The 27,973-nt window shown below is 36.6% G+C and overlaps 2 protein-coding genes across 4 annotated transcripts; both read right to left on the bottom strand.

The window, feature by feature from the left end:
• Positions 1-101: 101 nt before the first annotated feature.
• LOC306990854 (uncharacterized protein) lies at positions 102-26,393 on the bottom strand. 3 transcript variants are annotated; one of them, XM_079598155.1, is made up of 17 exons: positions 26,044-26,393; positions 23,077-23,373; positions 22,694-22,993; positions 21,230-21,529; positions 20,789-20,830; positions 20,602-20,643; positions 20,443-20,502; positions 19,272-19,322; positions 19,114-19,170; positions 18,660-18,725; positions 18,338-18,412; positions 18,191-18,209; positions 17,886-17,937; positions 1,780-1,852; positions 1,000-1,095; positions 597-646; positions 102-481 (listed from the first exon to the last, which is right to left on the bottom strand). In XM_079598155.1, exons 1-17 carry the CDS (start codon positions 26,096-26,098, stop codon positions 398-400), a joined length of 1,719 nt encoding a protein of 572 aa, XP_079454281.1. In that variant the 5' UTR covers positions 26,099-26,393; the 3' UTR covers positions 102-397. The 3 variants fall into 3 exon arrangements, 2 of the variants coding, with proteins under 2 accessions (XP_079454281.1, XP_079454280.1); XM_079598154.1 differs by lacking the exons at positions 102-481; positions 597-646; positions 1,000-1,095; positions 1,780-1,852 and adding exons at positions 15,399-15,743; positions 15,865-15,914; positions 16,307-16,402; positions 17,698-17,770; XR_013795953.1 differs by lacking the exons at positions 102-481; positions 597-646; positions 1,000-1,095; positions 1,780-1,852 and adding an exon at positions 16,332-16,402 and having other exon boundaries at positions 17,698-17,937.
• On the bottom strand, positions 2,321-7,377 carry LOC306990857 (uncharacterized protein). Its single transcript, XM_079598160.1, has 5 exons — positions 7,274-7,377; positions 6,110-6,406; positions 5,721-6,026; positions 3,885-4,184; positions 2,321-2,516 (listed from the first exon to the last, which is right to left on the bottom strand). The coding sequence occupies exons 1-5, from the start codon at positions 7,326-7,328 to the stop codon at positions 2,434-2,436; spliced, it is 1,041 nt and encodes a 346-aa protein (XP_079454286.1). The 5' UTR covers positions 7,329-7,377; the 3' UTR covers positions 2,321-2,433.
• Positions 26,394-27,973: the final 1,580 nt, after the last annotated feature.

The following is a 27,973-nucleotide window of genomic DNA, read 5'->3' as shown; positions in this document are numbered from 1 at the left end:
AACAAGGAACAAGTGGATGGTTTATTTTTATTATCGTCCTGGATCACGTCGGAGAATTATGTGTTGCATACTGCATTTTGTAAACGAAGGCGCAGTACATTATCTGTATATGGGGGTTTTATATGGATAATGTTTTCATTCACATATCCGTTAGCGAAGCTGCAGTTCATACTTTTTTCTATGGAATGACTTTAGCTAAACATATTAAAAACTGATCATTTCAGACAGAGGGATGGTTAAAAATAAATTGTATTAATAAAATAATATATTTAATATTTTAAGTTCAATGTTATAAGTGGTTCCACACAAAACACTGAATAATGAATTAAACGCTTGTTTTTCTGCAAGTAAAGATACCTTATAATAGATACTGTACATGAAACAACAGAGACTGTAATCATGTCACCAAACTGTAGACTTGATCTCCTGCATTTGAATGAACTGGTTTGTCGGGGATTGTGCAGTACAGGTGGTAAACATTCTTAAGGAATAAAACAGAAAGATAGAAAAGACAATAAATATCTTGGCATTCAGTTCCTGATGAACATCTCTGTGGTTTATATGGGTTTGGTGTGTGACAGTGTGTTCACACATACCTCATTGTCCTCTGCATTTCCCTCTTTCTGTTGTTTATTGACCAAAACACCTGTAATGCAATATCACTTTAAAGAACATGCTGACTTTCTTTGTCATAAAGCTTTAATGTATTTTACAGCCGAATCATCTCTTCTCAGACTCATTCTGTACAACACTGTTGTGATGAATTTAATATTTGTCCCACTTCCTCTGTATGAACTCATCGTGATTGAGTGGGTCAAGTTTCTCAATGCTTATATGTGAGCAGCATTTTTGATGTTTTCCACTAGTCACTAGTTTTTGGACTAGTGAGGAAGTTTTGAGTTTTGAAACCAGTGTGTTTTTATAGTAGGTTTAGTACTAGTATTAGCAGGGTTGATTCCTCATGATATGACCACTTTAATGAAAGAAACATTTTATTACCTGAGGGCTGGTAAATTGAATTCTCGGGCGTAATGAAAGAGTTAGTAGCTGTGGGATCTGCTGTGCTGTCCTGATGGGACTCTGGGTGTTCGAGGCCTTTGGAAGAACGACATGATGAAGAGGGTCAAAAAGAGTACCTATTCTCGGGGAACCATGGTTACATGAGTAAACTGAGCTGTTTTTGGTTAAATGTCTGAAATAAGGTCTTTGGTTAATACAAGCTCAAGATTTTTTCACATTTTATTTATATGACATAATATATCAGTAAACCCCCTTATGATTTTTGAAACTTTTAAAGCTTTTTCTTGTCTTGAAAAAAAGGCACTTTTAATAACGTCGTCTGTAGCCTATGCGAAAAACGCAACGGAATTTTTTTCCCGTTTTTACTACATCGTTGTCGTGTAGGGCCTACCAACTGTAAGGGAAAATATTTTTAAATAAAGACTGAAAGCATTCTAGAAGTTTGACAGCCCTTTTAAAGGTGCTGATTTTATTGTATAGACACTGTAACGTCAAACATTCTGCAAAATAGTTTTGAACAGCAAAAGGGAGTAAATTATTTTCATTTTGCCATGACCTGTTTCTTTAAGAGAAGATGTGTCTAATAATGCTGATCTGCTGAAAACTTGAAAGAGGAAATGGTACCAGTTTCTGAAAAGCTGTGGTCTGGTCACTATATTGGTGTTTTTAACTCAGCAGGTTTATTTTTCTTTCTTGGTGACATCTGTTACTAAGTTTCACGTTGTCTGAGATAATTTCCTGAGAATGATGTTCTCTCACCTACAGAGATGGGCTGAGATGTGGCTGGTACTGAAGTGATCAGAGAATATGTCTCTGCAGGTCCAGAACAACTCTAAAAAAACATAAAGAATAATTAAGGTCATGTCCCTTTCAGCCATGCATTCTTATTTATTATGGTATTATAAATATTTATTACCTTGAGATTTTAATAATTGTAAATGCATTTAATGCACAGATATTTACCAAACCAATTCCTTGACTGGGCACATCTGATGTTATTGGTCTCATTTTATTGCTAAGAATCAAATATGGATCTTTATGGCATCTTTTCATACATACGTAGGCTACATATATCAGATAAGGTGCTAAACATTTACACTCAGTTCCTAGATTTAAAAAAATATACAAGACGGCATTGTATCACAGACTACTGAAAAATATGTCATGAAATGCAGAAGTCTGCATTATAGTCATATCACTTTAAATAACAAATGTTTTAACCTTCATGAACAAGCTCTGTCATAATTCTGATAAACGACTGAATTGAATGCATGAAAAAAACTTACTGTTGTCTTTTTTTACCTACAAAACAATGGGCATTATATGTTCAGTTTTAGCTTGCATGATAAATTCTATATTGAACAACATAAAACCCAGTACATACAGAACAAACAAAGAACACGTTTGAAAACTTTACTTACATGCAAACCAGCACAGACAGATGAGTCCAGAAATGACACCAACACCAGTGGAAACCACCACTATAATCAATAAGCCTGTGTCAAAACAAAACCAACTCTTATATTTATGCATTATGGTAAAGTTTAATTTGGTTGTTTGTCTTCCTGACAATTGATACTCAAAAGATTGAGAAAATGTATAGATTTGTTTTTTTGTTGTGTTAATGTTTTACAGAGATTTGAAAGAGAACATCTAATTCATGCAAGAGTAATTAAATCAAATAAAATGGAAGCAAAAGGGAAAACCCCTTTGTTTTGTGGATGCTGTGGTGTTGACGTTTGACCAAAGCGTGATGATTATACACAGCAGGGTTAAGGCCAATTCACACCGCACAGAAAGACGGCGACCAATGTCGACAATCACCAGATTAAAGATTTCACGTCTCAGACATTCCACAATCCGATAAACACTCAACATTAAATCGGCAAAAATAAGAGCTGACCAATGGCAGAGGCGACAGACGCCAACAGGAGTAACACACTGATCTGACAAAACCCAACAAAGTACCTTTTGCCCATTGTTGGTGTCTGTCGGTGTCGTGTGAATGGGCCTTTACAGTGTTTAATGAAGTCACTGTAATAAAAAAAATAATAAAAAATACTGACATTTAGTAGAGTTACCGGTTCTGGTGGATGTTGAGGTTTCAATAGTGGAAACAGCAGCTATTCCTGCTGAAACTACATTGCAAAATAATAAGCTATTTGAGTTATAATAAACCCACTATGAAAGATTTGTAATATACGTGTTTTAATTGAACACTAAACTATTGTTACAATGGGTTGCAGCGAGGATGAAACAGGATCTACGTGCAGCAGCTTTATATGAACTTACACATGGTTTCCTCTGATGTGCTGGATGGCAGGTTTGACTTGGAATGGAGGTCTAAAATGTAAAAAACTTATTGCAAGGTGAATCAGTTTTAATAAATAACAAGAAAAAGTGTTATCAGTAACTTACCAGCTGTACTGTACGTTTCAGAAGAGGACATTAAAGGTAAAGCTGTTTAAAAAAAAAAAACATTGTAAAATTTGCAGTGATGTATAATAAAATGTTCAACCGCCACAGATAATAATGAGCCTGAAAGAACAATTGCCACTTCATTCAAGGTGGAACAAGAATTATGTCTTTTTGATTTTATAAACTCAAATACTCACAGGTTTTGATGGTTGTTGTAACGGGTGCAGCTGCTGTTGAAACTGTAAAGACAGTTTACCAGTATTACAGGGAGAAATTGCAATATTTAACTTTAAAGAAAACGTAAAGACAGTCTTTGTTGTTAAGGGGTACAGAGCCTTCAAATACAAATGTATTATTCCATATGATGTAATTCTGCCCTGAACTGGTTTAAATCCAGTAAGGATACATTTTTCAAACATTATCAATATATAAATCTCAAGACTCACTCTGGATTGTTATTTTCACTGGATCGGAGTGAGGGGATGGTATGAGATCTTGTGACTTCTCCACAGTGTAGAAGCAGGATATTCTCACAGATGAACTCTGACCTTCTGACCAAATACTGATCTGAGATCCAGTGAATGAGAGCTGACATGATGGGCTCTGTTCTGAGTAACTTTCTCTTCCTTTTATGTTAAAGACACACATCTCCATCTTCAGATCTTCAGTGTTCTCACAGCTCAGCTGAACTGTGTCTGATTCCTTAATAACTGAAGCTGATGCTGTTAACTTGGCCTGAGGAAGACCTAATGAGCAAAAAATTGGAAAAATGTATGTATCTAGAGATCTCAGATGAAAAGCAGGTGACTCTTCTGAAAGGTACAAAAACTAAAAGAACAAAAAAATAAAGTGTCCTTAACTTTCATCATTTTAGTATTTTGTAATTTGTAAACTTTAATGTTTATTTAATGTAAACTATTAAAAAGCTGTTTTTTTGAGGACATCATCCTTGCATTATTTTTGGAGGAGAAACTACAGCACAAACATCAGAATTATCATTTGACTTATTTTCTGTGATTGCTTGTGTATTAGTTGTGTATCAAAAATATGTTTGATAATTTCAACACTTGTGACAGATATGACTGTCAATCACTCACTGTGCAATGGCAATGGTGTAAATTTTAATTAATCCAGTCATAATGTCATGTGATGAGTTTAACCAGATCAGAGCATATTTCTGAAAGATACTTCAATTGAAATATAGACTTCAGCACAAGTGTATTCATTTGTGACCATGGACCACAAAACCAGTCACATGGGTAATTGTTTGAAATTGAGATGTATATATCATTTGAAAGCTGAATAAATACATTTTCCATTTATATATATTTTGTTAGGATAGGACGATATTTGGTCGAGATACAACTATTAGAAAATCTAGAATCTGAGGGTGCAAAAAAATCTAAACATTGAGAAAATCGCCTTTAAACTTTTCCATTTATGTTCGCGATTGTGCTGCATTCACTCACAAAAATAAATGTTTTATATATTTACGGTAGGAAATTTACAAAATATCTTCATGGAACATGATCTTCAATAATATCCTAATGATTTTTGGCATAAAACAAAAATTTTAAACTTTTACCCATACAATGTATTCCGTGCGACTTGTGACTGGTTTTGTGATCCAGGGTCACAAGAGTTACCACTTAAAAAAAGAGTTGAAGAAGAGCTGCAGAACAGGAATGACCCAATAAGAACTTGCAAAGAAACTTTTAAAATATTAAATAATTTGTTTGCCGTTTCTCCTCTCACCATCATATTAAATGTGCAGAAACAGCTTCTTTTTATAGATGTGTCAGTAATTGTCTAGCTCTCTGACAAATCAGCTGAAGCGACTCTTTCTTCCTGCCTAAATATATCAGATAGTTCACTTGCTGAAGTCACACTGGTTAAGTGTTTCTCTGAGAAGAATCTACAAGTTATTCAGTGTAAGAAGATTTCACAGATCACTGTCTACTGACTCACTATCTTACAGCATCCCACAACTGCTAGAATCAGCTTCAGTGTGTTGTTTCTGCCTTCATAGACACCGATCAATACATTTAGTGTATTTGACCTTTTAGTGTTGTAAAGGGTTGTTGTAAATAGTATCCATCAAGAAGTGCCATAAATGTAATACACAGTATCATTCAACTTTTCTCATTTGTTTTTATTTGTTGTAAATACTGACTTTTTCTTTTATTGATCAAACTTTCATGTTCTAATGACCTACATAAACCAAACTGGCTTAAGAATTCTACTGTGTCTCTGATTAAAAGTGCTCAGTAAAAAGTCCTCACCTCTGATGGTGTGTGTGTCACTGCGCGGTGATCTGATCTCAGGTTCAGTGTTGATGTAATAATCACAGCTCAGATGTCTGCTGTTCACTGATCCTGTGAAGAGTTCACTATATCTTGGATAAAATGCACAAAAATGATTTTCTCCAGACTGACTCTTCTGAATCTGAGAGACGCTTCTGTGCAGAAGAACATCCTCAGTGTAGAGACTACAGGTGAAGTCAGCTCTGACTGAAAGTGGTATTTCACAGGCTATGTTGATCTGGACATCATCGTCATTAACACTGATGAAGGGTTTCTGAAGTGAACCTAAAGGGAAATAATCCATAATTAATGGGAAAACATTGCAATAACAGTTTGTAATGCAGAAGAACAGCAGTGAAATATCTCACCTAGAACCGTCACTGTGGCAGCAGGAGAGTGAGATGATGGTTTATTAACCCCTTGCTCATGTCTTATGTAGAAGCAGTAAATGTCGACTGATGCTGGAGATTTTACATCTGCCCATCTGAGCACTTCAGCACCAGTGAGCTCGAGTTCACATGATGGACTGACTTTTAGATTCTCCTGTTCACTGTTTCTGTAGAAATGACACTGATCCACTGTATCATCTGCTGGCGTCTCACAGATCATCTTCACTGAGCTGGACTCACTTAGCACATCTGGAGATACTTTTACAGCAGGAGATTCTGAAACAACCAAAATAGATTCCCTACATTACATCTTCTTACTGACCACTTCAATCAAAGTCCATGTTTTGATTAAAACTTGAATAAATTGAATCTCATACATGTCCTTGCAGCAGCACCCAACTAATGAATGGAAAATGTAGGACATAAGGTATTTGTTTACTGGTTTAAAGTTAATGATTTTATCCCTTAAAAATCATCTTAGTTAATAAGAAATATTACATATTTAAATGTTTTTTTTTACATGTGAAAATTATTTTCAAGCGTTAAAATAGCTTGAATGTAACTCTACACTCTGCTTCGTTTATTTTACGCGGATTCATAATTATGATTTCTAACTGTTTTTGAGACCGTCTTCTTTGGTTCACTGCAGTTTTAAAGAGAAAATACTGTTGACTGGTGAATTTGCACATGGTTTGTTTTAAAATTATATTAAAAACACCCCATAGACATAAACAATATTAACAACTTAATTTTCACCAAAGGGGGTCTTTAATTATTATTTTGTCACTTTCTCATGCACTTCAAAAATGTCATTCCTCTGATTCTGATAGCTTTTTTTTTTTAGGATATATACAGTAGCACCAATAATAACCAATAATAACCAATAATGAACATGTGTAGATTTAAATGAATTCTCTTGTACAGTGGAGATTCCAAATAAGGTGTTTACGTGACTCAAAATTCCAATTAATGGATTAATCAGGTTATAGCAATCCGTTAAATGAATTTTCATGGCTAAAGTAGAACTTCCTAAAAGCAGAGGTTGTAGGTTCATGTTTGTTTAAATATTTTAGACAAACGTTTTTTCACTACAAATGTGGACATTCAGTGTTGAATTAACATTAAACAACAGAGATCACTTACTGTAAGACTGAACCTCCATAAGAAGCTGAAAAGTAATGAAGATGAACAACTCCATTACAGCGAGAGTGAGAAAAGAGACTCACACAATAGTTTAATTAGGAAGTGACACATTAAACCACAACCCTTGTGCAGTCCGAACTATGAAGATGAACGTACATCCTAAGACCACGTTCAGCTGTATTCACTGTAACAGAGGGCAGTTCTGGGCCACAGGCATTAGAACAGCGGAAGTTGGCTCTCGTGCACACTGCGTAGTCTTCAAATGATTCAATCTATCGTGTAAAGGGGCCGTTCACACAAAAATGAAAATTCTGTCATAATTTACTCACCCTTGTGTTGTTCCAAACCAGTGTGAATTTCTTTCATTCTGCTGAACACAAAAGAAGATATTCTGACGAACGTCAGTAACCAGACAGTTGACAGTAGCCATTGACTTCCATAGTATTTTTTTCCATACTACGGAATTCAATTGGGAACATTAGCTGTTTGGTTACCCATATTCTTCAAAATCGTCCATATTCTCCATAATCGTCCCGGTGTGCACGAGGCTTTTTGCGACCACAAGAAGCGCAGGTAATCCCCGTCATTTTCTTGGACATGGAACTGGTGGAGCATTTTTTCGACGTCACATATTACAGCTATAGGATACCTTCTGAACCTCACAAGGACACCTGTGAGATTGTTTATCATGTCTGGTCCTGATAACAAAAAATGTTCATTGAGACTTGAACCTTTAAATTTTGCGGAACAATCAAAAACGACCCGTAGCTCATCTGGCTTTTTTGGATGGTAGATGCTATGATGAGGTATGTACCACTTTTCACCATCAGTTCCATCATCATTCACTGTTTCTACATTACCTCTCTCAATGACGTCGTTCATAAGTAATGTAGTCTGTCTTGTATTTCTTATTTCTACAGAACTTCTTGTTCAAATGATTGAGTCTTGACTTTGACAAGCTCTCTGTTGTCAGGTATGGCCGTTGTTTGAGACATTTCATAATGTCCTTGAGCATTTTTCTTTATGCCTCCTTACCTCCCTAGAAACGTGAAATCATCTTGAGAGATTATGTTATCATCTGCTGTGACAATCTTAAAGTCTGACTCGAGTACACGGATTGCATCCACAGGTGTCAAAGCTGGAATCTGCTTTGTGGCTATTCTGTGACAAAGACTGACTTCTGTTGATTCATTGATGCCTGGTGTGGAGCAGCCCACAATACTCCATCCTACATGTGTTAGAATAGCATAATGTTCATCGTCTTTAGTATGGCTTGCCTGTGAGCTAGCACTCTGGGGCAGTTATTAGTAAAATTAGCCGATTAGTAAAACTACTTCACAGCTGAGAAGAGGTGACATTTTGTCTCTGATTACCTTCAAGTGACTCCAGTTCTTCGCAGTTTCCTGTGTTGCAGTGTGTGATCACGATTGACAGGAGGAATATACTCCTTGGTGTATACTTTAGGAAGATTGATATGTACTGAGGAATTGTACCCTCTCACATGAAGATTAGATACTTTTTTACTTTTAATGATCATATTGTCTCCCATCATGGTGGTAAGTTTCTGTTTCATTGGTTGAGTATCCACTCACAGTACATTACTCTTTTCTTCATCAATGAAAGTAGTGTCACTCTGAGTGTCTAACAAAGCAAAGACAAGCTGTTCATTGGAAGGATTTTTCACAGACGACATCCATACATGTACAATCAAAGATGTAATGACTTTTATCATCCGTATCATCACTCTCAAGAGCATGCTCATTGCTTACCGTTGGTTGTTTTCTGTTTCCATTATTCTCATAATCATGAAGATCTGTGGGATGTCGCAATTTGCATACATTACATGTGTGTCGACATTCCTTAGCCTGGTTTCATACACCCATAACAGACTCCATTGTCTTTGACATAGGACCTTCTGTCTTTCAGAGACTTCTCCATGAATTTTGGGCACTTACAAAGTTAATGATCACTTTTAACTGTCCTTTAGCCCAGCGGTTCTCAACTGGTTTGGCAATGGGATACACATTTTCCCATGGTCATTAAGCCACAACCCCTTGTATGCTTCATCATCATTGCAATAAAAGGTGTTTTCAAGATATTTGTGTGCTGAGCCACTCACATACTTTTTTAAATAATAGAGTTTATCAGCTGCTGAGATGCCCTTTCTATCTTTAAGAGACGGAAATGAGGTTTTCCAGTCCACAAACTAACCAAACTTGACCAAGGCTCAGGTATGGGTAACCTGTTGGCTATGCTGTCCTAAACTGCTTGAGCAAGGTGAGACACTTCACTGAGAGGTGTTGACTGGACAACATTGTATTGCTGATGTGTCGTAGGGGAAATTTCATTTCTCTGGATTTCCACCAACTGCGGAACGGCTGCGGATCGGCTCCATGCTCTGCCGTCCTTCAATACCCACCAGGTCCGGATTTCAATTTTAATTGCTGCGGAGCTCTCTGGCATCCGACATCCGGCAAAAATAGAAGCTCTGCGTATCTGCTCCGGAGGGCTGCGAATCGCCGGAGCTGGGACGGAGTCGGAACGCAGCTGTTCCGCAGTCAGTGAAAATACACACATTGACTTTAATGGAAACCTATTGACTTCGCAGCCGTTCCGCATTTGGTGGAGACTGCCGTAAATCACTGGTCTCAAACTCAGTTCCTGGAGGGCCACAGCTCTACACAGTTTTGCTCCAGCCATAATTAAACACACCTGATCCAGCGAATCAAGCAGGTGTTAGTTGGAGCTTAACTCTGCAGAGCTGTGGCCCTCCAGGAACTGAGTTTGAGACAAGTGAAGTGCTCTAATCCTTTTCTATCTGCAGCCGTTCTAATTCAAACCTTTGAGTTTCTAGCTCTTTTCTGAGTTGCTCTTCTAGAGGTCTTTTTTTTTTTTTCCTTTCCTGACTTTCCTTTTTTTTTTTTTTGTCTTTCCATTGGCATCATCTTGTATTCAGCTTTTTTTTCTGCATCTGCTTATAAAAAAAAGAAGATCCAGAATGGCTGCTGAGCGTAGATAAAATATTAATGTAGACGGCCCTTTCCTGTTCTGCATCAAACTCGCCATCTACTGTTGACAACCTTTTCAGCACAAATTTGACGATGTCATTGGTCATGGCTTCACATGCAACAATATTACGTCTTAAATCAGCAGTGGGTGCATGTGATATATTCCCTTATTTCTATATTAGCTCCACAGATTCTGCCTTGGCTTGCTGATCAATATATTCATTGAATAGCTGTACATTAGCCAAAATATTGTATCATTATTTATGTACATATCATTTTTTTTCTCTTTAGAGGTGCAACAAAACAAATTCTGTTGCTGTTTTCAGAGTTTCACCAGTAGAGGTCGCCACTGAATCAGCAAAGAGAATTCAACAATGTCACAGAGTCCATTTAGTTTGGAAATATCACTTTAATAATAGCAGGCTACTAGTATCAATATTACAGCATAACATATCAAAATACTATTGTATACTATAATGTATTTTGAAAGTATACTTTCAATGCATTGTTACAATGATCATTTCCAGCACACAGTTAAAATATAGCTAAAATATATTTTTACAACAAAACGGTAATATTGTGAAACAACAATTTAATACAACCGTTTTCTATTTTAATATATTTTAAAATGTAATTTATTCCTGTGATCAAAGCTGAATTTTCAGCATCATTAGCCTACTCCAGTCTTCAGTGACAAAATTATCTTTGTGATATCTGGATTACTGAAGATGATATTTATTACCCTCAAAGACAGTGTTAGAATGTTTTATTCTTACATGTGGCCCAGTGAACATATGAGTGACCGTCATAGCTAACCGCAGTCCATGTGGCTGTTCTTCAAGGTTCTTTCATACACCTCAACTTAATCTGTACTGTTAAGCACAGACGAAACTGAGCAGAAATGTATAATTTATATAATTATTATTTGCCTATTAGATTGATTCGGCATTTAATTTGAAGTCGTAAGATGCATGACGTGACAAAATAGGAATATTTCACAGTGCTGTTTGTAAGAATAGCATACACTGTCATCAAAAGATGAGATGTGGATTCTTCACAAACTTTATAAGTTTTGCCTGCCTAAAAAAAGTACTTGGAAAATAACTTAATTGCCAAATCCCTTTACATAAAAGGAAAGCCATGTTATACCGGTAAATAAAAACATATTTTCCATCAGTTTTCTATAATTTATTTCAATTCTCTGAATGCACTATTTGTAATATTTGGGTTATAATAAGAGATATAACCCAAATATCTCTCATATCTCTTAGAGGACCAGCAACTTGAATTTTAGCACTATAAAACAATCAAATCGGACAACATTGATATCACAGCTTTTTCAGAAAACTTAATTTTATGGTAAAAGGCGGCATCATGGTTGTCAGAAATTCACTTTAACTAATACTGTGAGAGTATTTGTTTACAGTATGGCATATTGGTGCCTGTATTTTGTAAAATGTTTAACTGTATATTCAATTAATGGTATAATGTAAGTATACCAATTGACTTGAATAACCAAAATCAGCTTTTATTTTGTAATGATAAATGTACTGATAACCATATGATAGAACAGGTGGTAAAACAGAAAGTCACATGATGAATCAGAGTGGCCTGTCCATATCCAACACTCATGTTTAAATGTGCACAGGGTCATACACACAAAGACACTAAAACAATGCAATAAACATAACTAAATAACTTAAAATAACACAAAACAGCTTAAATGTAGGTTACATTATTCAAAGCAAAAATACTAAGCAAATCTATATATAATATAGCCCTGGCCTGGCCTAATCATATAAGAGATGTCTTTTTACTGTTTTTCACCATAAATAGCCTACATATAATTAATTAATGATAATTCATTGTTTTTATATCCAAACCCCATACATTTGACAGCATTTTACAGTTAAAGGGTCAAGATGACATGATTAGGCTACATCAAAATTAATCTTTTGACATATAAACGGTCTTTGTGTCATGAAAACATCCTGCAAGTTTCATAGCCTAAAACGTCCTCAGTAGCCTATAAACAAAGCATTTATTTAATCAAGCTCCAAAAACTTTTAATTAGGATATTGTAGGATGTGGCGTCACATGGGCGAATATATTTGCATATGACTGCAAGACATCAGGCTTGTTCGACTTGAACCGGCGCTGCACAGATCGATCGGTGAATGACATCAAAGTACCGCGAGAGCGATTAGAGAGCAGACGGCTTCTTATGCTTTTGAATTGCTCTCGCGGTAATTTGATGTCATAAACTGATGGGACAGTGCAGCGCCGGTTCAAGTCGAACAAGCCTATTAACGAATCGGTTTACATTAGGCTTGTTTGAGATGCGCCTTGCCTCGCCTGAATTGTATGCGAGAGTAGGCGGCTGCAGTGAGGGGAGGAGTGAAAAAAGCGCAGGCAAGCCGGACAGTTCTCTCTTCTCACAGTGGATCTGACCATGGATCTGACAGCTGTGAGATCAAAGATGGATATCGCGGGATTCACGGAATTCACGCTCGTGCACAGTGTTGCTAATCAACTGGATGTAATTTAAGTTCTGTTGCTTTTATATGAAAATAAATATAATGAACAAGACACCCAAAGCACTTATTCAATCCCACTCCAAATAGGCTACGTGTTTATCAATCATTTGTTTCTTTACTACAGACGTGTTTTTATATATGGCCTATATATATATATATATATTTTATTTTTTTTATAAAAATGACATAATCACATAATCCATAGAGATCGCACTGTCAGAGAGTTTGGGAATACTCACACATAATTTATACACATAAAAACACGAAATCAGAGTTTTAAATTCAAACATTTAAAAAAAGAACAATACATCACGGTTGTTTAAACCAATGAGCATTAAGCTGTGTCGTCAGCAAGTCGTTTCCCATCATGCTTTTGAACCGCGCAGTCGGTGGAGAGCAACTGCGCTCGACTGCAGAATCCGACAGGTGTGCCTTGCGCTCGCGAGAGATTTTTGACATACGTCAGGATGACATCAGAGCCAGGCGGAACGCAGTCGGACACATTTCTGACCGGCATGCATCTCGCGGTGATCACCGGTGATCGGTTCTGCGCAGATTTTGCTCATCTCAAACAAGCCTTTAATCGGACCATAGGCCCCGCCCACTCACCAGACACAAATTCGTGTCGTGTCAAAAGCAAATAAGCCATTTATAATAACTCACGCTGTCTAGACAATATACCGAATACAGATACCCTTTAAATTTAAGATGTAGCCTACTCCATGCGCTACTGACAAGGACGAGTAAAGAACATTGCTTAGACTGTTAAACAGAATTTGCGTTTCTGTAGGGACACCACAGGAAAAAGTTTTTATTTGCGTCCTGGATCGCGTCGAATAATTATGTTTGTTCAGAGAATTTTACTGCGGTTTGTAAACGAAGGCAAAGTATAATGGAGAGTTTGCACTAAAACTTTTGTTGAAATATTAACTTTCAACTGTATTAGACTGTAAAAAAAGATTGATGACGCCGGATTGGATCTGACAGCAGCTACATCCCAAACTGTAAGTAAACCATTTCATCTGTATATGATGGTTTTATATGGATAATGTTTTTAAAGCAATTAGCGAAGGGGCCGTTGATACTTTTTTCAATGGAATGGCGTTAGCTAATGCCTAGTTCACACTACAGGATTTTAAGCCCGATTTGCAAATCGTTGAGCTCGCCGACAGGTCGGGTTGTTATCGCGTGCAAATCGCGGGGGATTAGCGGCCGATGAACGTTCGCCAATCTGTTAGTATGAAAGAGCCAACAACGCATCAACGACGCTCGCAGACGCCTCGCGGACGCGTAGCCGAGCCCAGAAAAATATCTAGCATGCTAGATATCTGGAGCTGTCGCACGACTCAGCCACATGTGATGCCATGAGCTACAGCCAATCAGAGCAAGGCATGGGTTGAGGTCACTGGGAAAATACCGTTTATATACTGTCTATGGGATTTTTTTTTTTTCTCAGAGCAAATCATCGCGCAAACAGTTTGCAGCACTAATTTCTTTCTGACATCCATATTCAAACAAAGACTCGCGTGTTGTGCACTTGTGTTCTTCTTCGCTGGGTAGTGGCGCGCGTGCTGTATTGCGTCATTTCCGGTTAATTTTATCGCGTGATTTCTTCATGATAAAACGTGGTTTGTAGACAAGAGGCTTGTTTGAGATGAGCAAAATCTGCGCAGAACCGATCACCGGTGATCACCGCGAGATGCATGCCGGTTAGAAATGTGTCCGACTGCGTTCCGCCTGGCTCTGATGTCATGCAGACGTATGTCAAAAATCTCTCGCGAGCGCAAGGCACACCTGTCGGATTCTGCAGTTGCGCGCAGTTGCTCTCCACCGACTGCGCGGATCAAAAGCATGATGGGAAACGACTTGTGACGACACAGCTTAATGCTCATTGGTTTAAACAACCATGATGTAATGTTCTCTTTTAAAATGTTTGATATTAAAACTCTGATATCATGTTTTATGTGTATAAATGATCTGTGAATATTCCCAAACTCTCTGACAGTGCGATCTCTATATGGATTATGTGATTATGTAATTAAAATATATATATATATATATATATATATATATATATATAAACACATGTATTAAAGAAAAAAAAAGATTGATAAACACGTATTTGGAATGGGATTATATAGCCTAACAAGTGATTTGCGTGTCTTGTTCATTATATTTATTTTCATATTTAAGCAACAGAACTTAAATTACATCCAGTTTATTAGCAACACTGTGCACGAGCGTGAATCCCGTGAATCCCGCGATATCCATCTTTGATCTCACAGGTGTCAGATCCACTGCGAGAAGAGAGAACTGTCCGGCTTGCCTGCACTTTTTTCACTCCTCCCCTCACTTCAGCCGCCTACTCTCGACTACACTTCAGGCGAGGCAAGGCGCATCTCAAACAAGCCTAAGATATAATCGTTGGGTGACAGAGTTGTTGTCAACTCGTGTAGTGAGTTACCTCCTGTTGCGGATCAATCACGTGGTGTCGTGTGGTGTGAACAGCTCAACAACTTGAACACTCCTGATTTCACAGAGAGCAAGTCATGTAGTGTGAACTGCACAGTTCAGCCCAACGTTTTAAAATCCTGTAGTGTGCACTTGCCTTAACGGTGACAGTTTACAGACAAGGCTTAAAGGAGCCGCCTATTAAAATGGATAATTTCAAACAGGGATGATTAAAAATAAATTGTATTAATATGTTTATTTTTTTATGGTCAATATTATAAGTGGTTCCACACAAAACACTGAATAATGAAAGTAAACACTTTTTTTTCTGCAAGTAAAGATACCTTATAATGGATATACTGTACATAATGAAACAACAGAGACTCATCAGTGATTCACCAAACTGTAGACTTGATCTCCTGCCTTTGAGTGAACTGGTTTGTCGGGGATTGTGCAGTACAGGTGGTAAACATTCTTAAGGAATAAAACAGAAAGATAGAAAAGGCACACCGGATAAATGTCTTGGCATTCAGTTCCTGATGGACATCTCTGTTGTTTATGTGGGTTTGGTGTGTGACAGTGTGTTCACACTTACCTCTTTTTCCTCTGTATTTCCCCCTTTCTGTTGTTTATTGACCAAAACATCTGTAATGCAATGCAGAAGTGTCATATCACTTGGTGACATTCATGAACAAGCTCTTTGTTATAAAACTTGTATTTAAAAAAAAGAATAATTTAAGCTTTGACACTTTGCACATGCAGCAGTAGCCTAATAGGCCTATCTCTTCTCAGACTCATTGTGCAACACTGTTGTGATGAATTTAATATTTGTCCCACTTCCTCTGTAAGAGCTCATCGTGATTGAGTGGGCCAAGTTTCTCAATGCTTATATGTGAGCATCAAAAATGCTGTTTTTGTACTAGTGAGGAAATTTGGAGTTGTAAAACCAGTGTGTTTTCATAGTAGGTTTAGAACTAGTATTAGCAGGTTTGATTCCTCATGATATGACCACTTTAATGAAAGAAACCTTTTATTACCTGAGGGCTGGTAAATTGAATTCTCAGACATAATGGAAGAGTTAGTAGCTGTGGGATCTGCTGTGCTGTCCTGATGGGACTCTGGGTGTTCGAGGCCTTTGGAAGAACGACATGATGAAGAGGGTCAAACAGAATCAATAGAAATCCATCCAAAACAAGAGGGCAAATTTGAAATGGCTTCTCCTAAAGCAGGGATAGGCAACTTTGGTCCTGGAGGGCCACTGTCCTGCAGAGTTTAGCTCCAACCCTAATTAAACACACCTGAACAAGGCAATCAATGTTTTCAGGATTACTAGATAGATACAGGCAGGTGAGTTATCACGGCTGAAGCTAAACTCTGCAGGACAGTGGCCCTCCAGGACCAAAGTTGCCTATCCCTGTCCTAAAGCTTTAAACGTGGTGTGTGAAGATACATCACGCTTTTATGTCAATGACAGCAAACACAATCAGTGCATGTCTTGATACCAAACATGATGTATTGGGGGCCTGAAAATGCAAACTTTTGAAAACGGCTTTCAAAGTGCACGTTTTTGAAAATGATACCGTTACTGTCTATGTGTAAAATTGCTAATTTGTGAAAACGGTGACGTCATGCGTAGCTTATTACGCGTTCAGGCACATAGTGTTTCTCTACAAAGTGACATTGCCAACTACTGGCCTGGCAGCATAATACAGCGTTTTTAGTTGTTTTCTTGGATCCATGTGAACGGCTTTTTGGTTTGTAGCACATATTGTAAATGTACCCTTAAACTGTAAAATAATATTTTCTTTAAATAAAGACTGAAAGAGTTATAGAAGCTCGACAGCCCTTTTAAAAGTGCTGATTTTACTGTATAGGCAGTGTAAACATTGTGCAAAAATAGCTCATTTTGTGTACCACAGAAGAAAGAAAGACTTATGGTTTTGAAACAGCAGGAAAGTGAGTAAATTATTTAAATTTTGTCGTGAAACTGTTCTTTTAAACTGCAGTCCTCAACTTTTTTGTGTTCAAAATGTACAAAATTGATATAATAAGCGAGTACATCATGAATCCATTTTCCAAGCTGTGTTCTTATCCTGAATCACTATGGTACACCTATAATAAGTGTTTGTATTCGGACAATTTTAGACTGGTATGGGTCGTACCGCTGCGGAGTAGCCTCATTGCGTGACTCATTGACATAAACAGAGAGAAGTAGCTCCGGCTACAATGTTCCTCTACAAGACGCATGCAGTTCTGTTTATTAATCGCTATAGCGCCAAAAGTTGCTGACTGCAGCTTTAAGAAAAGATGTGTCTAATAATGCTGAAGACTTGAAAGAGGAAATGGTTCTAGCTTTCTGAGAAGCTGTGGTCACTATATCGTGTTTTTGGTTAACTGAGATCATTTACTGAGAATGATGTTCTCTCACCTACAGAGATGGGCTGAGATGTGGCTGGTACAGAAGTGATCAGAGAATATGTCTCTGCAGGTCCAGAACATCTCTAAAAAAAAACAATGAATAATATGGGTGTCCCTTTCAGCCATTCTTACTCATTATGGTATTATAAATATTTATTACCTTGTGATTTTAAAGATTGTAAATGCACAGATACTCACCAAACCAATTCCTTGACTGGGCTCATCTGATCTTATTGATCTCATTTTATTGCTAAGAATCAAATATTGATCTTTATGGCATATATCAGATAAGGTGCTAAACATTTACACTCATAGTTTCTAGATTACAAAAATATACAACAGGACATCGTATCACAGACTACTGAGAATGATTTCATGCAATGCAGAAGTAGTCTGCATTAAATAGTCATATCACTTTGACACACAGACATTTTTTTTAACCTTCATGAACAAGCACTTTGTCATAATTCAGACTACTGAGTTGAATGCATGAAACAACTTACCGATGTCTTCTTTTTTTACCTACAAAACAATGAATGGCCATTATATGTTCCGTTTTAGCTTGCATGATGAATTCTATATTGAACAACATAAAACCCAGTACATACAGAACAAACAAAGAATATCCTACATGTGAAAACTTTACTTACATGCAAACCAGCACAGACAGATGAGTCCAGCAAAAATGACACCAACACCAGTGGAAACCAGACCTATCAATAAGCCTGTGTCAAAACAGAATCAACTCATACATGTTTATGTGCATTATGGTAAAGTTTAATTTGGTTGTTTTATATATGTCAGTCCACCTGACAATTGAAGTGATACACAAACGATTGAGAAAATGTATATAGATTTGTTTTTTGTTGTGTGCATGTAAATGTTTTACAGAAATTTGAAAGTAAACATCTAATTAATGCAACAGTTCAATCAAATCAATTAAAATGGAAGCACAACAGGAAAAGGAAAAACCTTTGTTTTGTAGATGCTGTGGTGGGTTTGGAATTTGATCTGTTGAAGTGTGAACCTTAGGAGCATCTGCATCAGAAAAGACCTCAAATGAAATCATATTTAACCAAAGCGTGATGATTATACACAGCAGTGTTAAGGCCAATTCGCACAGAAAGACGGTGACCAATGTCGACAATCACCAGATTAAAGACTTCACTTCTCAGACATTCCACGATCCGATAAACACTCAATATGTTAAATCTGCTAATATAAGAGCTGACCAATGGCAGAGGCGACAGACGCCAACAGGAGTGACACACTGATCTGACAAAACCCAATAAAGTGCCTGTTGCCATTTTGTTGGCGTTTGTGAGTGCAGTGTGAATGGGCCTTTACAGTGTTTGTTGAAGTCACGTTAAAGGGAGAAGTTTTCTTAGATGGCATTCTACTGATATTTAGTAAAGTTTCCACTTACCAGTTCTGGTGGATGTTGGGGTTTCAATAGTGGAAACAGCAGCTATTCCTGCTGAAACTACATTGCAAAATAAGTAGCTATATGAGTTATAATAAACACTATGAAAGAATTGTATAATGTTTGGTACGTGGTTTAATTTAACACTAAACTTTACTTGCATTTTTTTGTGTCCATTTGTGAAGCTCTTTGAGTGGACGCTGCTGTTAAAACTGCAGTGAGAACATTATAGGGTGTATTTAAAATTATTTATTTTTTAACAAAGACTGCCATAAATATTTAAATTAAATGTTATAGCTGTAACTATGATAAACAAACAATTGGAATGTGGAAGACGAATCCAAAATTAACTAAAATGTTTTTGAATGAAATTATGATGCTACAGGAGTATTCAGCTCATAATACTGTCTCATCTTGAGTCATGTGACTTCCCGTTTGCTTACTAATGTGGAATCTAAGTACTAGGTAACTTTTGACATTCTTCTGTTAAAGGAGAACTCCGGTCAATTTTAACATTGAGCTAATTTTTTTGTAAGTTTGGAGTGCTGTCAATACAGAGAACAACGACAAAAATCGGTGTTGCCCACACAGTGTTATTCTCTTTTTAAAATTTGCACCCTATTGACTTGAGTCCAAAGTAGTCAATTGTCGAGTTCACGCGCGTGATCATAGGTAACTAAACCTATGCACGTGAACTCGACAATCGACTACTTTGGATTTCGACCGAAAACAGGATGTAAATACAGGTATTTGCACTGGCTGAAATAACATCATTTTTATTCATATCTTTCACATCTACTGCAGTCAGATTCACTGTGTTCACTCTGAAGGAATCATCTAACATGGCTCTGCACTTGTATGACACATCAAGGATGTTAAGAGGATAAAAGCAGGTTTAAAACTTGCCCCACTGCAGTCAATAGGGTGCAAATTTTAAAAAGAGGATAACACAGTGTAGGCAACACCGATTTTTGTCGTTGTTCTCTGTATTGACAGCACTCCAAATTTACAAAAAAAATGAGCTCAATGTTAAAATTGACCGGAGTTCAGGCAGAGTAGAGGTTGCCATGGTATGAAAAAAACAATGTGTGCCATAAAATGTAGATGCATTAGCCTATATTGAACTTTTATGTTTGGCGAATGCAATTCATAAACAGTTAAACATTAAAAAGCAGCGTAATCAAAATAAAGTTGAGACCTTTCATGCTGCTCAACGTTTGGAAACTTTACCTGTGTAGAGTTGAACCTTGGTTGAGTAAATGGATCCCACATATATTTTTTTAATTAAACATAAGCCTAGTGATTTTACCAATGAGGAAGAGTGGAACTTACGTGTGGTTTTCTTTGTTTTGCTGTTTGGCTGGTTTGACTTTTTTGAAAGTAGGCCTATGTCTACAAATATAAAAAATAAATAACAAATTGCAAGGAGAATCACCTTTGAATCACGTTTTCAATTTTAATTCAGAATATAAGGTGTTATCAGTAACTTACCAGCTGTACTGTACGTTTCAGAAGTGGACATTAAAGGTAATGCTGTTAAAAAACATAAAATTTGCAGTGATGTATAATAAAATGTTCAACCGCCACAGATAATAATGAGCCTGAAAGAACAATTGCCACATCATTCAAGGTGGAATAAGACTTATGTCTTTTTGATTTTACAAACTCAAATACTCACAGGTTTTGATGGTTGTTGTAACGTGTGCAGCTGCTGTTGAAACTGTAAAGACAGTTGACCAGTATTACAGGGAGCAATTGCAATATTAAACTTTAAAGCAAATCTCAATACAGTCTGTTGTTAAAGGTACAGAGCATTCAAATACAACTTTTTCCCCACATTATGTCGTATGATGTAATTCTGGCCTGTATATAGTTTATATCCAATAAGGATATTACAGAACCAAAGAACCAGCAATGTAATTAGACAATGAGTTTATATATAAACTGACACTAATTTTGTTTTCAATAATCCTGCTGTACAGGGAAACATTACAAGAGTGAACAGTCCATATCATAGATTCATAAAGTAAATCACAGTGAATAGATGTAAAGGTGTTTGTTTTTTGATAGGAATAACTTTGTAAACAGATTATCAATACAGAAATATATCAAGACTTACTCTGGATTGTTATTGTCACTGGATCGGAGTGAGGAGATGGTTTTTGAACTTGTGACTTCTCCACAGTGTAGAAGCAGGATATTCTCACAGATGAACTCTGACCTTCTGACCAAATACTGATCTGAGATCCAGTGAGTGAGAGCTGACAAGATGAGCTCTGTTTTGAGTAACTTTCTCTTCCTTTTATGTTAAAGAAACACATCTCCATCTTCAGATCTTCAGTATTCTCACAGCTCAGCTGAACTGTGTCTGTTTCCTTAATAACTGAAGATGATGCTGTTAACTTGGCCTGAGGAAGACCTAATGAAGAAGAAAGGACAATTTAAATGTATTCAACTCTCAGATTAGAAGCAGAAGACTCTTCTGAAAGTTGCAAAAACTGAAAGAAAGAAAAAACAGTGTTCTTAACTTTCATCATGTTAGTCTTTTGTCATTTTATACTATTTAAACTATTAAAAAGCAGTTCTCTAATGACATCATCCTTCAGGAAGTTACATCAGTTTGGAGGGAAAACTACAGCACAAACATCAGGATTAGCATTTGACTTATTTTCTGTGATGGTTTGTGGTATTAGTTCGACAAAATATAAAAATCAGTAATATTGTATTTTGATACCTTTTGCATGATAATATCAACAATTTATAAGTTGTTTTAAACTGCCTGTCAATCACTCACTGTGCAATGGTTCTTTATTTGGTAAAATATGTAAAAATTATAATTGATCCAGTAATAATGTCATATGATGAGCTTAACCAGATCAGAGCATATTTCTGAAAGATACTTACATTGAAATACTTCTACTTCAACACAAGTGTATTAATTTGTGTAGTAAAAAGAGTTTAAAAAAGTGCAGCAGAACAGGAATGACCCAATAAGAACTTGCAAAGAAACTTTTAAAATATAAAATAATTTGCTTGCCGTTTCTCCTCTTTCCATCATATTAAATATACCTATGCAGAACCACATTGCAGCAGCTGAAGCGACTCTTCCTTCCTGCCTAAATATATCAGATAGTTCACTTGTTGAAGTCACACTGTGGTTAAGTGTTTCTCTGAGAAGAATCTACAAGTTATTCAGTGTAAGAAGATTTCACAGATCACTGTCTACTGACTCACTATCTTACAGCATCCCACAACTGCTAGAATCAGCTTCAGTGTGTTGTTTCTGCCTTCATAGACACCGATCAATACATTTAGTGTATTTGACCTTTCAGTGTTGTATTATACAGCCTATTGAAAGGGGCGTTATAAATAGTATCCATCAAGAAGAGCCCTAGATGTAATACACAGTATCATTAAACTTTTCTCAGGTTTTTATTTGTTGTAAATACTGACTTTTTCTCTTATTGATCAAACTTTCATGTTCTAATGACCTACATAAATCCTATTGGCTTAATAATTCTACTGGTGTCTCTGATTAAAAGTGCTCATGTGTTAAAACATGTTTATAGTAAAAAGTCCTTACCTCGGATGGTGTGTGTGTCACTGCGCAGTGATCTGATCTCAGGTTCAGTGTTGATGTAATAATCACAGCTCAGATGTCTGCTGTTCACTGATCGTGTGAAGAGTTCACTATGAGTTAAATAAAACACACAAAGATGATATTCTCCAGACTGACTCTTCCGAGAGACGCTTCTGTGCAGAAGAACATTCTCAGTGTAGAGACTACAGGTGAAGTCAGCTCTGACTGAAAGTGGTATTTCACAGGCTATGTTGATCTGGACATCATTGTCATTAACACTGATGAAGGGTTTCTGAAGTGAACCTAAAGGGAAATAATCCATAATTAATGGGGGAAAATTGCAATAACAGTTTGTAATGCAGAAGAACAGCAGTGAAATCTCTCACCTAGAACCGTCACTGTGGCAGCAGGAGAGTGAGATGATGGTTTATTAACCCTGTGCTCATGTCTTGTGTAGAAGCAGTAAATGTCGACTGATGCTGGAGATTTTACATCTGCCCATCTGAGCACTTCATCACCAGTGAGCTCGAGTTCACATGATGGACTGACTTTTATATTCTCCTGTTTACTGTTTCTGTAGAAATAACACTGATCCACTGTATCATCTGCCGGCGTCTCACAGATCATCTTCACTGAGCTGGACTCTCTTAGCACATCTGGAGATACTTTTACAGCAGGAGATTCTGAAACAACCAAAATAGATTCCCTACATTACATCTTCTTACTGACCACTTTTCCAGGCATCATTTTCCAATCATGGTCCATGTTTTGGTGAAACTTTTAAACAAATTTGAATTCATAAATGTCCTTGCAGCAGCACACAACTACACAATTAATGGAAAATGTAGGCCAGCACATGAAGGTATTGGTTTACTAATTTAAAGTCATACAGTCAATAATTGTATCCCTTAAAGGAGAACTCCGGTCAATTTTAACATTGAGCTCAATTTTTAGTAAATTTGGAGTGCTGTCAATACAGAGAACAACGACAAAAATCGGTGTTGCCTACACTGTGTTATCCTATTTAAAAAATGTGCACCCTGTTGACTTGAATGGGGCAAGTTTTAAACCTGCTTTTATTTCTCTTATCATCCTTGATGTGTCATACAAGTGCCCAGCCATGTTAGATGATTCCTTCAGAGTGAACACGAGTGAATCTGACTGCAGTAGATGTGAAAGATATTAATAAAAATGACGTTATATCAGCCAGCGCAAATACCTGTATTTAGTTCCTGTTTTCGGTGGAAGTCCAAAGTAGTCGATTGTCGAGTTCACGCGCGTGATCATAGTAACTAAACCTATGCGCGTGAACTCGACAATCGACTACTTTGGACTTCGACCGAAAACAGGAACTAAATACAGGTATTTGCGCTGGCTGATATAACATCATTTTTATTCATATCTTTCACATCTACTGCAGTCAGATTCACTCGTGTTCACTCTGAAGGAATCACTCAACATGGCTGGGCACTTGTATGACACATCAAGGATGATAAGACTAAGAACTGGTTAAGTTTAAAACTTGCCCCATTCAAGTCAATAGGGTGTAAATTTTAAAAAGAGGATAACACGGTGTAGGCAACACCGATTTTTGTCGTTGTTCTCTGTATTGACAGCACTCCAAATTTACTAAAAATTAAGCTCAATGTTAAAATTGACCGGAGTTCTCCTTTAAAACTCATCTTAAATAATCAAATTGACATAATTTCTTCAACCCTTAAAATGTAACTTTACAGCCTTGCTTAATTTAATTTACGCATATCTTTAATTTACTCAATATACAAATTAGCCCTGCCTCCACTCAATCACACCAGCTCAGACTACCTGATCCACTCTGTCAACTTAAACGTGACACAAAGGCAAGTGGAAATATTGGTTTAGCATATTCAGCCATATATGTTTGAAATAGAAACTTCAGAAGAAGAAGAATTTACAGGGTTGTCTACAAGACAATGAATGAGAATTATGTATCGCTCTCTACAATGTTGGACATATAACAGTATAGGCTAATTGAAATCCCTAGTAAAAAAAAACCTGTTCCAAAATGTATTTAAAATAAATATATTTTTACTAAGTATACTAATCCATTAACATATTTACTGACATATCGCTTGAGACTTTATTTGTTTTTTTAACAATGCACATTTCTTAATATTAAGCCTAAAATGTGTTTTAATATCATTATTAGTAAGGTCATGATCTCTGTATAATATCAGTTTTTAAATGCAAGATATTTAAAGTGTACCTAAAGTACATTTGCATTAGTTCCATTTTAGCACAACCAAATATAAGTAGGCTATATCTTTATATGAACCTCAGTACTATTTCCTGATAACTAAAGTGCATTAAGTACAGAATTAGTTATTACCAAGTATACCAAGAGTTGAATTGCATGGTATGCAGCGTATTATATTAAGTACATAAATATGTAAATTCTACTTGGCATAAAATAAATGTATTTCAAATAAATTGTAATATATATATATTTTTCACTAGGGATGATTAGCCCATTGTTGCTAATGTTACACAAACCATGTTCCCGTTCACCAGTCAAACAGCTGGTTTCTAACAGTGTCCTTAGAAATGCTTTGAACAACTCAGACCGTCAGTGGAGATAGTTCATCATAAAATACATCATATACACATAATTCACCCACTATATATTGCTATATGTACACTCTTTTTCCTGTCCCTTATTAAAGGTGATTTTGTGCCCACTGTGTTAAAATGTCAACTGAGCATAGAAATGACAGGTAAAGCCCCGCAGTGCACGTTGACAGGATTCATTAAGTTTGTGACGGTAGGAAACGGGTGGTTTCTATCCGCGTTTTTTAAACTGTCTTTGATACACTGCAGTTGTAAGGAGAAAATACTATGAATTTGCACATGGTGTTGCTTAAAGTATATAAAAAAACACCACATAGACATGAACAACATTAAAAACTTGATTTTTTTCATCAAAGGGGGTCTTTAAGTCCATTTTAATTTATTTTAATGTTTGGCAAAAAAAAAAAAAAAAACTCTTTTTCATGCACTTCAAAAATGCATTTCCCTGATTCTGATAGCTTTTATCAGCATAGTAGCTCCAAGAATAACTTTTATATGTGCAGATGTAAATTAATTATCTTGTACACCAAATAAGGTGTTTACATGACTCATAATTCTAATTAATGGATTAATCAGGTGAATGTTCATTAATTTTGATGACATAGCTAAAATCAAAGCTGCTGTTCTACTAAAACACAAACGTACTGATCACACATGCTTAAATTGTGTATTTTAGACAAATGTTTTTTCACTACAAATGTGGACATTCAGTGTTGAATTAACATTAAACAACAGAGATCACTTACTGTAAGACTGAACCTCCATAAGAAGCTGAAAAGCAATGAAGATGAACAACTCCATTACAGCGAGAGTGAGAAAAGAGACAAGACTCACACAATAGTTTAATTAGGAAGTGACACATTAGACCACAGGAAACCATATAAAGCAGTCAGAACTAAGATGAATGTGCATCATGAGACCACATGTTCAGCTGTATTCACTGTAACACAGGGCAGTTCTGGGCAACAGGCATTGTCGTAATTTACGGATGGGACATGATGTCCCCACCACTTTTTGCCAGGGTCAATAATGTCCCCACCACTTTTTGAAACATCTCGCAGCATGGATGTACCTAATAAAAAATAAACATATCCAGTTGATTAGCAAACCTGTATGAATTTATTCTACTGAACACAAAAGAAGATATTTTGAAGAATGTTGGTAACAATCAGTTGATGCGCCTCATTAACTTCCGCCTTTTTTTCTCCTTACTATGGAAGTCAAAATATATCTTATTTTGTGTTCTTTTGTGTGACTTGAAGATGCTTTCGGCTCTGTTTAACATATTTTTTCAATACAAAATCCATTTTCTCCCAAGATCCTTTGGCTTGCTGATTAATATATGAATTTAGTCAAGTCAAGTCATCTTCATTTATATAGCGCTTTTAACAATGTAGAATTTACTAGCCAAATTCTATCAATATTTCTGTACATATAATTCTTTTTTCTCTTTAGAGGTGCAACAAGTGAAGAAATGAAACGGTTCATCCATGTTTTGAGGAGCATAAAAGAGATGTTGTTTCCAGCTGGCAGGAGGTGTAGATTCTGTGGCTGTGTTCAGAATGTCACCAGTAGAGATCGCCACTGAATCAGCAAAGAGAATTCAACAGTCTCAGAGTCCATTTAGTTTTGAAATATCACTTTAATAATTGCAGGCTACTGGTATTAATATAACAGCGTAAAAATATCTGTTATGATGTTTCTAAAGCATGTGCATTTGTAAAAAAATGTCTAAAGCATGTGAGTATGACAAATGCAATTCACTGCAAATGACATTAGCTTCAGCTCCCATCTCTGGACGTAATATGGGTGGAGCTTGCCATAGTTATAGAGGATGGGGTGTTATGGTTTAGGGTTAGGCTGTGGCTGGACCTTAAGCTTTATTTATTTGACAGCATGTAGGCTATTCATTTTTGTAGTCACAGAGTTCAAAAGTAACTGCAGAAAAGAATGACCTAATCACCTTTTATAGATTTGTCAGACATAGTTTGGCTCTCTGACATCTCAACTTTGATCACATGATCAGCTCCTGACTTCCTTCCTGCTTAAATTTATCAGATTGTTCACTTGCACTTGCACGTCACACTGTGGTTAAGCGTTTGTCATCACAGATCACTGTCTAATGATTCACACTGTCCACAACTGCTATAGAATCAGCTTTAACATGTTTCAGATTTCATAGTCTGACATCGACCCACAATGAATGAGTCTCTCAACACACAACAGGGATTATAATTAACCATATTCAACTCTTTCTTATATTTAGTGTATTTGTCCTTTCAGTGTTGCATTATACAGCCGATTGAAAGGGTCTTTATAAATAGTATTTGTCTAGAAGTGTCCTATAACATCATCAGTCACTAACACTAACACTCAAGTGATTCTGTTTGAAGTGAAATAATCCATAGTTACTAAACACATTGCAATAACGGTTTCTAACTCAGAAGAACAGCAGTGAAATCTCTCACCTCGAACCGTCACTGTGGCAGCAGGAGAGTGAGATGATGGTTTATTAACCCCTTGCTCATGTCTTATGTAGAAGCAGTAAATGTCGACTGATGCTGGAGATTTTACATCTGCCCATCTGAGCACTTCAGCACCAGTGAGCTCGACATCCATCTGGCTTTTGTCTTGTTCTCTTCTGGCGTCTCACAGATCATCTTCACTGATCTGGAC

This window comes from Phoxinus phoxinus (assembly GCF_949152265.1).
Source record: "Phoxinus phoxinus genome assembly, chromosome: 22".
In the NCBI taxonomy this organism is placed as follows: domain Eukaryota; kingdom Metazoa; phylum Chordata; class Actinopteri; order Cypriniformes; family Leuciscidae; genus Phoxinus; species Phoxinus phoxinus.
This window is presented reverse-complemented; position numbering and strand designations above follow the sequence as displayed.

Excerpts from the sequence above, each read along its gene's own strand:
- LOC306990857 (XM_079598160.1), bottom strand. The coding sequence starts at position 7,328 with ATGGAGTTGTTCATCTTCATTACTTTTCAGCTTCTTATGGAGGTTCAG. Across the intron at positions 4,185-5,720 it reads TGACACACACACCATCAGAG|GTCTTCCTCAGGCCAAGTTA; the intron begins GTGAGGACTTTT and ends TTTGCTCATTAG. Across the intron at positions 2,517-3,884 it reads AGTGAAAATAACAATCCAGA|GCTTATTGATTATAGTGGTG; the intron begins GTGAGTCTTGAG and ends GTTTTGACACAG.
- LOC306990854 (XM_079598154.1), bottom strand. The coding sequence starts at position 26,098 with ATGGAGTTGTTCATCTTCATTGCTTTTCAGCTTCTTATGGAGGTTCAG. Across the intron at positions 20,831-21,229 it reads AGTGACAATAACAATCCAGA|TTTCAACAGCAGCTGCACAC; the intron begins GTAAGTCTTGAT and ends CTGTCTTTACAG. Across the intron at positions 19,323-20,442 it reads CAAAACAAAGAAAACCACAC|TTTTAACAGCAGCGTCCACT; the intron begins GTAAGTTCCACT and ends TTCTCACTGCAG.